General features: G+C 38.5%; 1 protein-coding gene across 5 annotated transcripts in view; it reads right to left on the bottom strand.

The window, feature by feature from the left end:
• nlgn1 (neuroligin 1) overlaps positions 1–16,634 on the bottom strand; it is a 385,565-nt gene that overhangs the window by 216,804 nt on the left and 152,127 nt on the right. For 3 of the 5 annotated variants that reach the window (XM_008407822.3, XM_017304370.2, XM_081606651.1), the window contains one exon: positions 10,504–10,563. The exons of the other annotated variants lie outside the window; for them this stretch is intronic. In XM_008407822.3, the coding sequence (XP_008406044.2) occupies positions 10,504–10,563 (60 nt within the window). The remainder of the gene's footprint in view (positions 1–10,503; positions 10,564–16,634) is intronic. 5 annotated transcript variants of the gene reach the window in all.

The following is a 16,634-nucleotide window of genomic DNA, read 5'->3' on the forward strand; positions in this document are numbered from 1 at the left end:
TAAAAGGGAAATGAGGGATGAACAGAGGATAAAAGGCTGACCGTGGCTAGTATTTTATTTGTCTTTTTTAACCTTTTCTATAAACATAGCTAGCATCAATATCTGTAGTTTTTATCTTCTCTACAATCCAGCATCTTGTCATAGAACTCATCAAATTATTCCAAAAACTTGTAATAGAAAACGGTTAAGTGTTTGTACTCTATAAATAAAATACTGACAGTATTTGTGTGAGTCACCATGGCAATTTTCATGTCACTCATAGTGCTAATGTCATAATATTAATTAAAATCTATAGCTGGAGTATTGATGGTATAAGCTGGTAAGTGTAATTCCAATTTTATATATTGGTCACAATGAGCCTCAGTAATGAAATCGTGAAGCCCTGATGATGAAAGTGATGAGTGACAGTAATGAGGATGATAATAGCTGTTATGGTGGTGATGATAAGCATAATTAAAGCCATTATACAAATGAATTTAGTCAGAACAATGTTGACAGTGAAGATGGCAGCAAACAAGACACAGACACTGATGTTGATGTCAACAGCAGCAATGATTGTAACGATAACTACATTCAACTCTCGTCAATGGTGGTCACACATTAGGTTACTATAGTTACCTGTTATAGATGATGATTGTATAGACAATGATGAAGGAATGATGAGAAATTGTAGGACAACTTAATTAGGCCCATGATTTTGAGCTTTAAGCCAAAGCTGATGGTGATAATTATGCTGGTTTATAGAAGTCAAGATTACTATTCTGAGACTGGTGACTGTTGGTGCTGATGACAGAGATAACCATGGTAATAATGCTGAAGAACCAAACCAACAATGATATTTCAAGAATTGGTGCATGATTATCACATTCTGATGAAATATTGCTATTAATTACACTTTTAAAGCATTAAAAATCACTCTTTTAATCACTATAATCATGAAAATGATGATTTACACCCTTGCTATTTTCTTTTCTTTTTTCTTTTAAACTTTAAATTTCCTCTCCATCTTTCACAAAATCTGTGATTCCAATCAGAAATGTTGGAACACTCATGCCTTGTCAGTAAGACAATGGAGACATCTAAATAAAAAGATGGAAGATCTTGAGAACAGCTCGGTTTATTCTTTCTGCTAACCTAAATGTGAGATGAAAAACCTACTTGTTGCCTCTACGTGTTTATTATTTAGAGGCAATAAATAATAAACAAGGCAATAAATAATCCTAATAACATTAGGATTATTTCTGCATGCAGAGATTTGTTTTCTATCTACTGATAAAGAAATCAAGACAAATGTGGTATCTACAGTACATGTAGCTAACATCACATTGTGAATGTAATATTGAAATCTGACTTTCTGCTGAGATTTTATTAGTTGTTTGCATTATAGTTATAGATCACTATCAGATCAAGGTGATCTAGCACCAAAGTGACCCACAAGAACAGAAGAAAAAGGGATATCAAACACAGGATTCTGTCTTTATAAAAGCAAACATATATCCCATTTCTTATTAGGGGTGCAGCAATAAAATGGTTGGTTGATAAATGGGTTCACATACTTGCATGTGAAGCTGATCTTATCCAAAGGTCTGCCAATCAGATGTAGTCCTGTTGCTTTGCTGTGAGAGAGGACTCACTGACCTTCTGCATGTGAATGGTTAACAATAGTCACTCCACTGTTAGCAATTTGTAACAATGTTTAGCAACTTTTCAGACAAAAAAACAGTATTGGCCAAAATCTGAACTGGCAGGTCAGGCTTTTCAAAGATCAGTGATCAGCCAGATAAGCGGCATCGGTGCAACACTTCTGCCAGTTCTTGTGTACAACTGGACCCAACAGTTGTTCTGACTTGCATCCACTGTTCAAAAGAATTAATACTGTTGTCACAAGATGTTTATTTTGAAGGAGAGTCTAGGAACATGTTTGTGTAGCTTGGCTTGATGTACTTATGAAATGTTCTGCAGGTCTGTAGAGATGCATCTGAAACGGGCAACAGTGAACATGAGCGCATAATTAGAGCAGCAAACACAACATGAGCCACGCTGCTGTCACCCATTATTTAGTTGTGATGCTCCTGATTTCCACCTCTTCTTGTACAAAACACTGTGACGTAAACCATGGATAAAGTGTGACATCACCTTTCAATATGGTACCTATCTGATTTAGGACCACATATGGGAATGGCCTTTGACTGATTTCCAAACATTGTATCTCTTGGAATTTGAGTTTTTCTGTTTCTGTTTGTTTATTTTAGGTTTCTGTCTAGTGAGTCTCCATGTTGTTCCTGTCTTCCCCTTGATTGTTCCCAGGTGTGTCTCATTCCCTGATTACCCTCCCTGTGTATTTAAACCCACCTGTGTTCTTTGTTCCTTGTATATGTCCTTGTCTTAGTTGTAGCTCCAGTCAGTCCATTTATCTTATGTTTCTTGTTAGCCAGTGCTACCAATGTGAGGGCTTTACCGTCTGCTCAACTGTGCTGCCTGTGTTTGGAACCATTGTGGATAGCTCTTTCATTAAAATCAACTTTTTTTCAATCTCTCAACCTGGTCCTACGATGTCTCACTCACTGCACCTCAACCCCGAATCATGACAGAAGGACCCGACCAGACAAGGCGAGAATCATGGCATCAAATGACCAGGAAGAATGGATCCAACAGCAGTTGGAATTGGCACAGAGGGATCTCTACAAGGATGTGGAGTACCTGCCTTCTCCGCTGCTTCTGGAGGAAATGGGAATCGAATCGGACTATGATGGCGAAACAGGATCGCCCTTCTCTGGTAACCTCCCAGACAGCTTCCAAGGACTATTCTGTTAATCAACTCATAAACTTTTATGAAATGGACTCTGAAGAGAAATTCAATTTCCTATTCAAACAATTCAAGAGACTAATTTTTTTTGGAAATACTTCTCGAACTATACAACGAATTCATTCAGAAGAGACACTCCTCCACACACGCCGCTCCACCCTCTCTGCAGTCTCCGGGTCCAGCACCTACCACATCTTCCTCTGGGGCTGCAGCGTTTTCTCCGCTGATGCCTGAACCTGCTGCAGCGGCTGCGGACCCTGCACCTTTCATCGCTGCTGCTGATCCTGTGCCTACGTCGTCTTCCGAGACCCCCAGCGCTCCTTCCGAGACCCCCGGCTACCCTCCACAAGCCGCCGGCCGGCGCTCCGCAGCCTCTGCGGGGGCTCAGCCAGTCTCTGGGCCAGACGGTGCAGCTACCCTGCCATCCGCCTCATTGTGAGACGGAGGGGTCGGCCTCTTGCGCCGTTGCGGGCCGCCGGACCTGCCACGAGGGGTCGGTCTCCTGCGCCGTTGCCGGCCGCCGGACCTGTCACGAGGGGTCGGTCTCCTGCGCCGTTGCCGGCCGCCGGACCTGCCACGAGGGGTCGGTCTCCTGCGCCGTTGCCGGCCGCCGGACCTGCCACGAGGGGTCGGTCTCCTGCGCCGTTGCCGGCCGCCGGACTTGCCACGAGGGGTCGGTCTCCTGCGCCGTTGCCGGCCGCCGGACCTGTCACGAGGGGTCGGTCTCCTGCGCCGTTGCCGGCCGCCGGACCTGCCACGAGGGGTCGGTCTCCTGCGCCGTTGCCGGCCGCCGGACCTGCCACGAGGGGTCGGTCTCCTGCGCCGTTGCCGGCCGCCGGACCTGCCACGAGGGGTCGGTCTCCTGCGCCATTGCCGGTCCACAGACTATTCCTGCCTTGGCCATACTATTTTGTTGTTGACTGAGTTTTTGTGTTTTTTTTTCCCCCCATGGATTCTTTTCGGTTTCTGCATCTAGTGAGTCTCTGTGTTCTGTCTTCCCCTTGATTGTTCCCAGGTGTGTCTCATCCCTGATTACCCTCCCTGTGTATTTAAACCCACCTGTGTTCTGTGTTCTTTGTCTTAGTTGTAGTTCCAGTCAGTCCATTTATCTTATGTTTCTTGTTAACCAGTGTGAGAGCTTTACTGTGCTGCCTGTGTTTTGGAACCGTTGTGGATGGCTTTTTCATCAAAATCAACTTGTTTTTAATCTCTCAACCTTGTCCTCTCTCTCACCGCACCTCAACACCGAATAATGATTAAAAATTTTAAAAAATCCCAGGTATGGGATGTATTTGCCTACTGTATGTAGCCTCCATTCATTTTGTTTACAAAAAACCTAGGGAGGTAAATGGTGAACCTGGCTTTGTGTCGTTTTATGATTGGTATAATTCATAAGGCCGTGAGATTCCCTTCTTTCCATCATGGACTCCATTCTCAAACTACAAGGTAAAATTGCCAATTAAAAGATTTAAAAGCATAGAAAATGCCACATTAATTTCACATTTCCTATTCACCTTGTTCAGAGCATAAAGGTTTGAGAAGCAATTACATATTCTAGTATGTGCATGGAGTATGCAAATAATGCTGTTCATTTTAAAGTGAATATTTTCACATCTCTTCTGCAAGAAACCTTACATGCTCCAGACAAGTGGCCAGACAGCATCATGGGTTACAGAAATAAGGTGGGTATTAAAACTTAATTGATCCCACCCATATGAAAATTTAGTCATTTTTCATGTCTTGGATTTTAATCAAAACAACGCTTCTGGTTTTTTGTAAGTTTCCTTTAAATATGTTGAACTTTTTATTGGGTATGGATGACCTAAACAGTCCTCCTGCTCTGTTTGGATATGAGCTCTCAAGTACTGCTTGAAAAAAATGAGTCTGCCTCAGAGATACTGTACATCCAGCATGGCTGTTCTAACGGCCTCCCCTCGTTCTGCTCTGAAGGTCAGTGGTAATGAGGTGAGGTTAAAGGAAAACTGCAGCGGCTTTGTGTGGGAATTTGATGGATTTACCTGGATTTACAAAGTGAAAGAAGTTCCAGTGTCAACAGAACACAATATACTTTAAGATTCCAGCTGTAAGATGTTCATTTTTTTTTCTTCACTATATGCTTCCTGGCATGCTTTGATTGGCTGTCAGAGAACCAAAAACAATCCTCTAAAGCCTCTTCATTCTCAAAACCTTTCAATTAATCTTCATTCAGCTAGTGGAGGGTTTCATCATCTTTCGTAGCATGACTTAATGATGTATTTAAAGTGATTACCAGAACCACTGCTAATCACGTAAATATTGATTACTTATTGTAATACTACAATCGTTTGCTCTTGGTCTGGTTTTGAATTGAATTTTCCTTTTTATATCTACTTTTTCACTGAGTCTTACTTTTGGATTAAGCTAACTAGGAATAAGTGAGCAAACAAATCAGTGTCGTTCAAACCTGGATTGTTTTAGGGTGAGCTAAAAAAAACAGGAAAATGTGTGAAAATGAGACACATTTTGGAGCGCTTCAACTATTTAGACATTCCTGAAATAAGTCTGGGTGAGAGAGAGACAGAGACTGAGCTGTCTGAGAATAGCTAGTCTGCATTTTTCTTTCTCAGGTATGAGGATATGATCAAAGAGATTCAGGAGCTTTAGATTTCTCAAAGCAAAGCCTGAGAGATGCCCGCAGGCTGCGGCAACAACTTTAGTATCCTCTTCATCTGCTCATGTTGAAGACTTATCAAACCAACAAGACTAACAAGCAGTAGGTTTTTTTTCTTCCTTTCTATGATCCTGTCTTCTGGCTGTGGCTGAGGTTCCCAATAACTAATGAATCTGTACTGTAACGTTACATATTGAAGCTGCAACTGACCTGTTTCACAGTTTGGATAACATGGACTCCTGATCTCAATCTGAAAAATTGGGACAGAAATTAGAAGAATTTGGTATTTATACTCCTGGACCATGAAAAGGTTATAAGTGGTGCTTCAAAAGAAGGAACAAGAGCAACAAGCTAAGCGTAAAAATGTTAAAGAAATGCATTTGGACTCAAACAGCTGATCAAAGTCTTAAGGCTGTTAGCCTTAAAATTCAGAGCATAAATCTGGCTTTCATTACGTTTTCTGCCAGGCATTCACAATCATAAGCCCCAGAGGGCTAGTGCGGTGTTCTGCCTTTGAACATGCCAGCACTGCTGAGCTGCACATCCAACTACACGCTATTGCTGCAGAGTTTGGACGCAAGGACGCAGTCATTTTAAATCTCTTAAAATATCATGAGATTCATGGGATAAATAACTCAAGTGGTAGACTCAAAGCAATTTCACCTGCACAGAGCCAGGGGATCCGGTGGGCTTTCATGAACGGACTGGCAGATACTCAGCCTAAATTAAGGCTCTAACTGATGCATACTGCAGATACAGTGTCTGTGAGAGAAGAGCAGAGGCCACATTTCCTTCAACACTAAAAACATTCCCCTATTTAAATTTTGGGGATGGATGGAGAGAGAAGCTTGGAAAAACAGCCATGAGATCCAGAACATGGATGCTCCTCGTTAAGGATGCTCCCTCCAATAAGTGGAGGGATTTCCTGCAAGTCTGAAGGGAGATATCCATCAAGCATAATGAAACTAATTTTAAACAGAAACAATGGTGGTTATCTTCATAAGTTCATTTTGACGTTCATTTTGGGTTTTATTAGCCAGAATTTGAAACTTTAAACTGTGCCAGTTAACATGTTTTCAGTAAAATGCCTTCTGCTGTTGTTTTGTCTCTTGCTCCTCTTTGGCCTCTGTGCATTTTGAAGCTCCACTTAAAGAATGGTTCTGATTTTCAGAAAGCAGGGAAAACATGGACTCTTTTAAAGGTTTGATGGAGTGTATTTATTCTATTGAAATTCAACAAATGCTTATCGGTTCTTTGTGAACTAGTTTGGTATTAATTTCTTTGTATGGTACAATTATGTAAAATGATAACTTTTTATGAAGGGAGGCTCTATAGAACAATAAGACAATGGAGACAAATGAATCTGACCAGATATTTTGATCACGTCCTGTATCAGTTGAGAAGGCCAATACTTAAACTCAAACCAAATGGACTTTACCAATTACAGTGACTATTAGTGACCTATAACTACTCTATTAATGTGGTTGATAAGTATAATTCACCTAACCCATAATCAGAAGTGAAGTACACATTTGGGTGAACTGTGCTCAAGAATCAAGAAAAGGTCTGTTTTCTGTTTAAGCTCTGAGCATTGTAGTCTCCTGGAGGACTGAGAAGCTTTTCCACTGTTACAATCAACATGAGGGTCCTTACTGGAAAGTAAACAATGTCTGTAATCAATGCTGTATGGTTAAAAGTGATGCTGATTTAAAGGACTGGAACAAGCCTTTGCATTAGCCATGATGGAACATTTTGGTTTGGAGTCATTTCTAGATGACAGAAACTTTTGGTCTCACCTGGTTTGATCTTAGCATGTCTGATGTAATCTGAGCTCAGTTTCTTCATCTAAAGCTGATCAAAAGTTTCTGATGATATTGTGCTTTTGAGAAGTTGTTTTATAATAAGGCATGTGATTTAAATCAGCTAAATCTGTCAGCTTTCCAGGCCTGGACCTGATGACCACTGGTTTAGCTTCAGGTCTCGGTTGGTCTTGCATCAGCTACTTGCAAATCTTGGCCTTTCAAAATACGATACCCATAAAAGATGAATATGAGGTATGATGGGGTTTATGAGCTGCATGAGCTCTTGTGAATTCTACAGATCATGACATCTATATTTCTAACTACTTCAGCATTATACAGTGAAAATCTTGAGCTTGGGGCAAATCTCCAGCTTTTAGAGACTTTCTTGGTTACATCTCTATTCTTAACACAAAAAGGATTACACACACCAGCTTCACAGTGTCTACAGAGGGAAATGCAAGATTTACTGGTCAGGAGGGGCGGTGAGGTCAGGGGATGTTCTCTGACTGCGCTACAAGGCAACATTGGGTCAAAGGTTAAGAGTATTCAGACATTATGTGTAGAGGGAAATGGGTGGAGGGCTTGGGAGCTGATCAGAGAGAGCCTGACAGACTTTGGTTCTGTGTGTTTTCTCAGCCATATTTTCCTCTATGTTAAACTGGATTACTTTTCCTTGCATGCATCCTTTATCAAGATAATACTTGAGGCTTGTTGGGATTTTACTGCATAAGTCTGTGTGGTTATCACTAATCTCGTTTGTGTGTGTGTGTGTGTGTGTGTGTGTGTGTGTGTGTGTGTGTGTGTGTGTGTGTGTGTGTGTGTGTGTGTGTGTGTGTGTGTGTGTGTGTGTGTGTGCGTGTGTGTGTGTGTGTGCGTGCGCGTGTGTGTGTGCGTGTGTAGGTGTGTGTGTGGATGTGTGCGTGCGTCTGTGTGTGTGAAAGGGTTCAGTAGACTTAGTATGTATGCTAGTTCCCAGAAAAACAGCATGGTGGCACAGATCAAAAGGATCTGGATCGTTGTGAGTCTTATTTGGGTGAAACTTCTGTTTGCCTCGTGATATTATACAGTAGAGGTGCCTTATTAAGACCTTCTGTCTGTCATTAAAGCTGCACTGCAGCAGTCTTCAGGGGATATGACACTCTCCTCTGATTTTATCAAGGACATTTTTTTTTCTGATGTGATTTTACAACAGACTTACTATCTGCAGCAATCAAGCAAAACATCCCCTGTTCTTTTGTATTGAGAATATGAAGTTTAAGCACACAGTCAGAGTTCTACTCTCAATTTAAATACCAAGAAGATAACTGCTAAAGTCTTAAATTCATATTGTCTTTGTCATAATTTATAGAAGGTGTTGATGTTGCACTCAGCGCCTTTACAGCATTAACAGCTTGGATGAAATCTAAATGCATTTCAGATGCAATTGAAAATGATATACAGAGCAGCTATTTCACTACACCAGTTTATACCTGGAAACATTACATTAGGTTGACTGAATCATATAATGAATGCATGAACTCACCAAAGACTAAAGCATTGCATGTGTTCCAGCGATATATACAGCTGAAACCAGATGTTTACATACACTAACAAAAAAAGACACATTAAACATTTTTTTCTGACTGACTGAAGTTAGTTTACTAGAGTTCTGGCCCACTCCTTCAGACTGAACTGGCTGGCATAACTCAGCCAGGTCTGTATGCCACCTTGCTACCCGTCTCCCGTCTGAGCAGTGTGATGGCTGGACATTCCCATCAGGTCTGTATTTGCATGTAATTGAGCAGATGAACGCATCGCCTTCATTTATCGATAAATTGTTCCCAGGATGAACCCGACTGCAGCAGCTCCATGATTTTCTTCCTGATATCCTGGATGAATTCTGCTGAATTTCCCATCAGAAAACAGTGAGTTCCAGGTGAGGCCTTAAAATCCATCCACAGGTTAGACTACAATTAACTTACATGGATCAGTTAACCTATCAGAAGTTTCCAAAGCCATGACATGATCATCTAATCTTTCCACCATTGTTTAAAGAGACAGTAATTATCACATATGTAAACCCCTTATTTTGAAGACATTAATAAATAAATATCTGACATATTTATCTCATTATTGTGGAATTTAGCAAATATAAATTGTTTTGCTAATTCTAGCTGACCTAACCAGGAGAAGCTTGGTTTCATATAACTTCAGATTGACACGGGGAAAAAAGGTGTGTGTGCGTGTGTGTGGGGATGCGTGGGTGTGTGTGTGTCTTTTTATTTCATGTATGTAAACTTCCAGTTTCAACAATAGTTCTGCACATGTCCTGATGCTGTGTTGGCATTTGAGGTTGTTTTAATCTGAGATTGCTTTTTCAGGTTGGAAATTAGAATGGGAAAGGAAGCCTTTGATGAGACTGTGGCACAAAGGGAGTCAGAAATCCTTTAAAAACATTGTAGCATGGAGAGAAATGGAGGAATATATTTGTGTGAGTTGGTGGTCAAAGTGATTTGCTTCACCTTCAGTAAATACTGCAGCTTCTCCTCTTTAACTTTTGCACACATGGTACACAGGAAATCTATTAGAGGGTTCAAAATGTTATTATTTTTTATTAGATTTTATTTTAAGATTTTTCAGTTTTTCCTCTTCATTTGCATTTTATTATATTAGGTGGTAATGTTTCATGTTTTTTTAATTTTTGTTGTTAAGGATTACATCATTTTAAAATCAGGAAGTTTATAAATGCAACTGGATTGATGCTATAATTATCCAGCACTTAAAATTGTATAGAAACATTTTATTTGATGCCTGAAACATGAACAAGTCTAAGTGTTAGTAAATTAGCCAGTGGCTGAGTTCCCTCAACACAACCATGTTTAGGCAAATTAAAGGAAAAAACATGCAAAAATGTGGCAACAGTTGGCTGAAGGGTTAATAGATTCTATATCTGCTGGTGGGATGCAACATAGAGAAACAACGAAAATGTAAAGGAAACAGCAAATCCAAGCAGAGAATTTATGTTACAGTATTAACATCAAAGAATGGTGGGACACATGTAAACTTCAAGACATCAAGCTGAAAAGGACAAAACACATTCAGCCCAAAAAGAGTTTACGAGTAAAGAGCAAAAAGAAAATGTCCATTACTTTCAAAAAAAGGACAAGAAATGTAAGAAAATCAAAGAAGATAAAAATTGGAGGAGAAAGGGTAAGTCTGGTTTCCCTTGTCATGCAAATCAGATTGGCATTTGGGGGAAAAAATACCTTCATCTTCCGTGCGGTCACTATCACTTAAATCATCAGTGTGTTTCTTTGTAAGGGGACCTATAGGACCAAGAAGGAGAAAATGGAGGAAAACAAGGTCATCAAGAACACACACAACCTTTAAAAGATGCTCTCAAAAGATAAGAAAGGTTCTCAGTGAATATAGTCTTTTATCACTTCTTTAAAGAAAAATTCTCACTCCGACTGCAGAAACGTCACCTCATTGTCAGTTTCACATGTTTATAGTCGGAATTTGGTGCAGAAAAGTTTGCTTTAAGATAGTTACAGAGCAAAAAAAGAGGGAATTTAAAAAAGAAGCAAAAAAAAATTTGTTCTTTGGTAAAAATGAAGAATTAACTGACGATGAACCCAGGGGATCAAAAGACATTAGGCACTGTAAAACAGTGCATATATTAGCATATATTCGACATTTCTGAGGTATTATCGTAACAATTAAAATGAGCTGCATAGCTGCAAAAGAAACAGACAGTAAAAAGAAGCAGCATCTTTAAGAGCATAACACGCTACAGAAGCACATGACCAGCTCCACCTCTTGTACATTCAGAGTCCATCTTGTGTTAAATGATACACAAGCATACACTGTAAACAAAAAACAAACAGAAAACAATTAAAAGCAATTTCTTGTTCACATTAACTTTCAATTTCATAGTTTGTTTTATTCCTTTCTCATTAAATGCTGATTAATAGATTAGAAAAATAACGAATGTAGGAAAAATTAATAATATATTTATATGTGCCCTGTTTGACCTTTGATAAATCCAAAATAACAAAGGAAAGAAAAAACTTAAACAGATAATTAACTTTTTTGTGATGAAAGTAAGCTGGTTGCTTAGATGTCTGGGATCCATGTCATGTTACGTATACCAAGATTGTTAGGTTAGCTTAGCTTAGCTTAGCTAGGTTAGCACTAAAAATGGAAAAACGCTACAGGAACAAGTAATTACAAATCCACATGTGTTTCACAGAAGTCTTCAGCTATTATGACTTTACTGTCTAATGCCTATGAACACCATGCCAATAGTGTTATCACCATGCTAATAGTGTTCATATATACTATTTGTAAATTAAGCATTTTTACTTGAATTTATCTAAATCTTGTCTGAGTAGTCCATGAACATCTAGACTAAAGTTGGACTTCTGCTGGTCAAAAAGTGAAAGTTTTATAGATGTCTATGTTAAGTTTGCAATAACTTTTTTTAGGCACATACTGATATGCAATGTGATAAGGGTCTCCCACAGAACAGGAAGAACAAATAAATAGTGGCAGATGTGTGGATTGAACTTTAGAGGACAAGCCTCATATTTGTGTCATGTATGTCAGTTAAGGTTGGAAAATAACTGCAGTCATGAACTAGATTCCAGCACAATATTCAAGAGGTGCCTTGTTCTAACTGTAGCATCTCTGTAACTCATTTGTTAGTGAGTTACTACAAAGGGAAACGGACAGCATTAAAATTGTATAACTATCTGAGGGAGTTTTTTTTTTTTTTAAATGTTCAACTTCCTTCCACATGATTCTAAGATTGTGTCGTCTTGTTCCAATACAGTGTCTAAAGGCATGATGCAGAATAACTGTGCTGGATTTTCTATCTTTTTATCTGTCTAAAGCGTAATTTCCTAACTTTTAGAGAGCAAGACTTTTTGATGTCAATCCATCCATCCATTTTCTTTACACCGTTGTCCCTTAGTGGGGTCGGAAGGGTTGCTGGTTCCTCTCCAGCTAACGTTCCGGGCGAGAAGAGGGGTCACCCTAGACAGATCGGCAGTCTGTCGCAGGGCAACTTTGTTGTTGCACTTTTTGATGTCATAACCACAAATTTAAAGCTGAAAAGAATGTGAAAGTAACTCTGAAATGCAAAGAAAGTATATGGCGCTGCTTTTATCTGATGTACTACTATGTCACTTGGCTAAATGTAATGTTTCAATTGACTGTGCATTCTAAGACTGTATTTCTATGTTTTTGTGATGTAAAGCACTTCGAAATGCCTTGTTTCTCAAATGTACTTTGCAAATAAAATTTGATTGATTGATTGATTATAGTTGTGCTCTTTCACTTCATTTACATATCCTGCATAAAAAACTGAAAACTTGCAAGCAATAAAAATGTGTTTCTGTTGAGCCACAAAGCCTAAACAGGCTTATTTACTGTAAGAACAAACTAAATTTATCCACTTTTCAATTTTAAAATTATGGCTGTGGCATCAAAATCTGGTTCAGTATTTATGACTGTTTTTGAGCTAAAAATCAAGAGAAAAATATGACATTTTATGGCATTTTCTATATATCTGTGTTGTACTGGTACACAAGTGTTAAACTCAAGACAGAAAGACTTAAAAAGAAGAGTCACCTTGTTCTAAATAAAACTGTTCTCAAAAGTTATTGCGAGAAATATAAGTACCAATTTGTTATTGTTATCGTCATCGGTATCGGAATCTGTATCGGTATCTGTATTGGTATCTTTATTGGTATCGGTATTGGCGAGTGCATAAACTGAAGTACTCGTACTTGGTCTGAAAGAAAGTAAATTCAAGATGACAGTTTTAACCAGTCAAATCAAATCAGTTTTGATTTGTATTATGTAAAATTACATCAATGTAGAAATATGTCACAATAAATATGATTTAATCATGAGAAGTCCAAATCAAGTTCAGAGAAAGCTATAATCTTTTAACAGTTCATTAGTTGAGTTTAAGTGATTTTATCAATACATTCTGCCACAACTGGCTCTTGCTTAGATGTCTGGGATCCATGTCATGTTACATATACCACTCATGATCTTAATGTGGCCCAAAATGAGAATGAGTTGACGCTTCTGTAGTAATAACAGGATTTATGTCTTATTTTTTCCATGTGCTATCTTTGGCATGTCAGGAGTGAACCTGACATGTCAGGGAAGATTTGCTGTATAAAAAGAAGATCTAAGGATGCATCCTAAATGGGTGATTGAATTCAGACTGCTTCCAGCATCAAAGTAGGCGAGCCACACTGATGTAATAACAACCTGTGTATGCATGGCTTTCAAAAATTTGGATTATATCTGTGTCTCAAAATAAAATTCATGTTTATCTAAGTATTGCCTTGAAATTGTTGAACATGATTCCTAATTTCTAGCAAAAAGTTTTACATATTAATGCAGAGGCAGTAATGCTATGTTTATGGATCATTATATAAAATGCAGCTTATTATTTATTTGTGAAAGAAACTGATAGTAATTTTACAGTAATGAGAGCAAAACTTAAACACATGGAATTTTATGGACTTCTATAGTATTCACTCTTCAATGAGATGCTTGTTATGTCACAATCCTGAAATGGATTTCTTCCCTCGCAATGTATTTTACATTTTAAAATACATTGCGAACTAACAGAGATGTAAGTTCTCTCTTAAAGTCAGCTAAATGTTCACTAGCTGAACGCTGTACTTTAAGACAAAGCACAGCCCAGTTGTTTCACCAATAATTTTGATATTCTTTAGATGTACTTTTTAAACCAAGAAATGGGAAGGCGACATTTAATTTTGACTGTGAAATTCCAGCTGTATCTCATTGGGTATTGATGACCATTATTGATTTTTTGCCACTTTTTGGAGATGATTATTAAACATTTAAACTTTACTTATATTCAATGCTGCAATAAAATTAATGGGGAAAGTAAAACATAACAAACACAAAACTAAAAATGGAATAAAAACAACAAAAAAGTGCTTCGTCAAACTTTGTATTATTTTGATTACTTTATTTTTTGTTGTGCTCTATCACTGAATCTCAGGCAGGGGGAGTGGTCAGTTGCTTCTTTAACCATCCAACATGTTGTCAATTTAAGTTTTTTTATTCACACAGAATCATAAACACGTACCTCCCTTACAAACAGACACACAAACACAAGTACAAACATACCGACATGCTCACATGTAAACTTTATCACATCAAAAACATGCTGAAGTAAGATTGCAAGATGTGTGGCATGCGGAAAACAATTGATTGGATCTTTATGCAACATAAACTCAGAACATGTGATGCCACCAGGCCTTGAACTGCCTTAGCCAGGAAACTCTCATGCTCATCCAACCAACTACAATTACCAGCCAGCACTGCAACCCACATCCTCTGCAACAGTCTGACTTTATAGCCACATAGTCTCTATTAAAGTAAATGTAAACAAAAAGTCACATAAAAAGAGTACAAAAGTAAACCCAGTGGGGTATTAATAACTTACAACATTTACAACTGCATCAGTAGCTCATGTTCATGAGCCAGACCTTCTCAGCTATGCGAGTGTTTCTTTCTAATAACTTTAAGTGGAAGAAGTTTCCCTGCATATAATTCTGTCCCACAGCATTCTCTCAGCTTGCCTTTGTGAATCTGACAAGTGATTTGATAAGCAAAAGCTGAGTGTGCTTCCTAGAAGTGCTGAATGAGCACTAGACACAAAAGTCACTTATTTCAAAATGTGGTACGCCTAAGAAGAACGGTTCAGCTGCTGCCTGGGGATGTGTGGCCTGTTCTAAAAACAGAACCTCATGGATGCTGTGGGTCATTTATGGTGACCTTTTAGCATTACGCTGAGTGATAATACGATATTATGGAGAACAAAATCAGATATTGTGTCCTGTAATCCGGATTAAAGCCGGTTAATGCTGTTCTCTCTCTGATTAAACTCTTGACATGTTTCCTGGCTCCCTTCAGTCCTCTCATCTTTGCAGAGTTCCTGGGAAAACAACAGCACCACCCATCTCTCTATTTTTCAGGTATTTTTATCATCAGGGTTTGGTCATAAAACTGTCTTCCCCCATGATGTAATTTACAATATCCCCAAAGACTAATGCACTTTTTCTTTTTAGGTGCAGAGTATTGCAAAGAAATAAAATGGGACAAACAGAAATAAAAGACAATCTCCCAAACAATCTATTTTAAAGTCGAGCTTAAATCTTTTCTGTGACAAAAAGACCTAGCCACGGTTGGAGCAAACACCTTCACTGCTGCTTATATCAAAAACTCACAAGTTCCTTACTCAAGCTCCGTCTGACACTATCAGCCCACTCCAGCACTTCACCAGTTGTTTTTGATACAGGCAACATGGCTCCCACCCCCAGAGTGGCTTTGTCTTCTAAGGCTGAAGTTGGTCTCTGATTAATGGTTCTGATATACAGTCATGCTGGGGCAGCAGGCTGAAGGTGGAGGACACCAACAGACCGAAAAAACTAATTCGGAAGGCCAGCGACATCGTTGGAGTGGAGCTGGACTCTGACGGTGGTGTCAGACAGACGCATCCTGTCCAAGATGCAGGTCGTCTTTCAGAACGAGTCTCATCCACTTCATGATGTGCTGGATGGACACGGGAGCACCTTCAGCCAGTGGTTCATTTTATCAAAGTGAACCACAGAGCGACAAAAAATCATTTCTACCTGTTGACATTAGACTTTGCAATACCCAACTATGAGAAACTTAAATCTAATTTTCTCTGCACTTATTTTATATTAACATATTTGCATGTGCATGCTTGTCATTTATTTATTCTTTATTTATTGAACTACTGTTGGGTACATATATATTTTAAAAACTTTATATTTTATGGTTATATTTGTATTATTAATAATTAACACGTTAGATGGAGTAGCTTGTCAACTGATAAGCAATTTCCCCGTGGGGATCAATAAAGTATATTCTATTCTATTATATTCAGGAAGATGATTAAAAAGTTTATTCCATTAAGTCAACTCACTGAGTAAAGCACATTATATCGATTATTCCATGCTGACTGATGTTTTCAGGCCTATATTTATCTTAATTGTGATGATTTTTTGCTTACAGTCAATATAAAAACAAAACATTTAAGATTATAATGTTACACTGACTAGATCAATAAAAACATTTTAATACAGAACTGTGGGCTTAATGAAAAGCTTATTTAATACCTGCTTATATGTTATTCTCAACATATACATCTGAGAAACGAGCCTTCACAGAACACATAAATCTTTTATTGTTGTTATTGTTGACTCATGTCTCTGTTTAATGTTTATGTGGACAAGGAGTCTGCTGAATAAATCAATCAATTAAAACATATTCCAATTTAATGACCATGACTGTAGTTACTGCTTAAAACAGCAAA

Source organism: Poecilia reticulata, chromosome 4 (genome assembly GCF_904066995.2).
Source record: "Poecilia reticulata chromosome 4, P_reticulata-male-v2, whole genome shotgun sequence".
In the NCBI taxonomy this organism is placed as follows: Eukaryota; Metazoa; Chordata; class Actinopteri; order Cyprinodontiformes; family Poeciliidae; genus Poecilia; species Poecilia reticulata.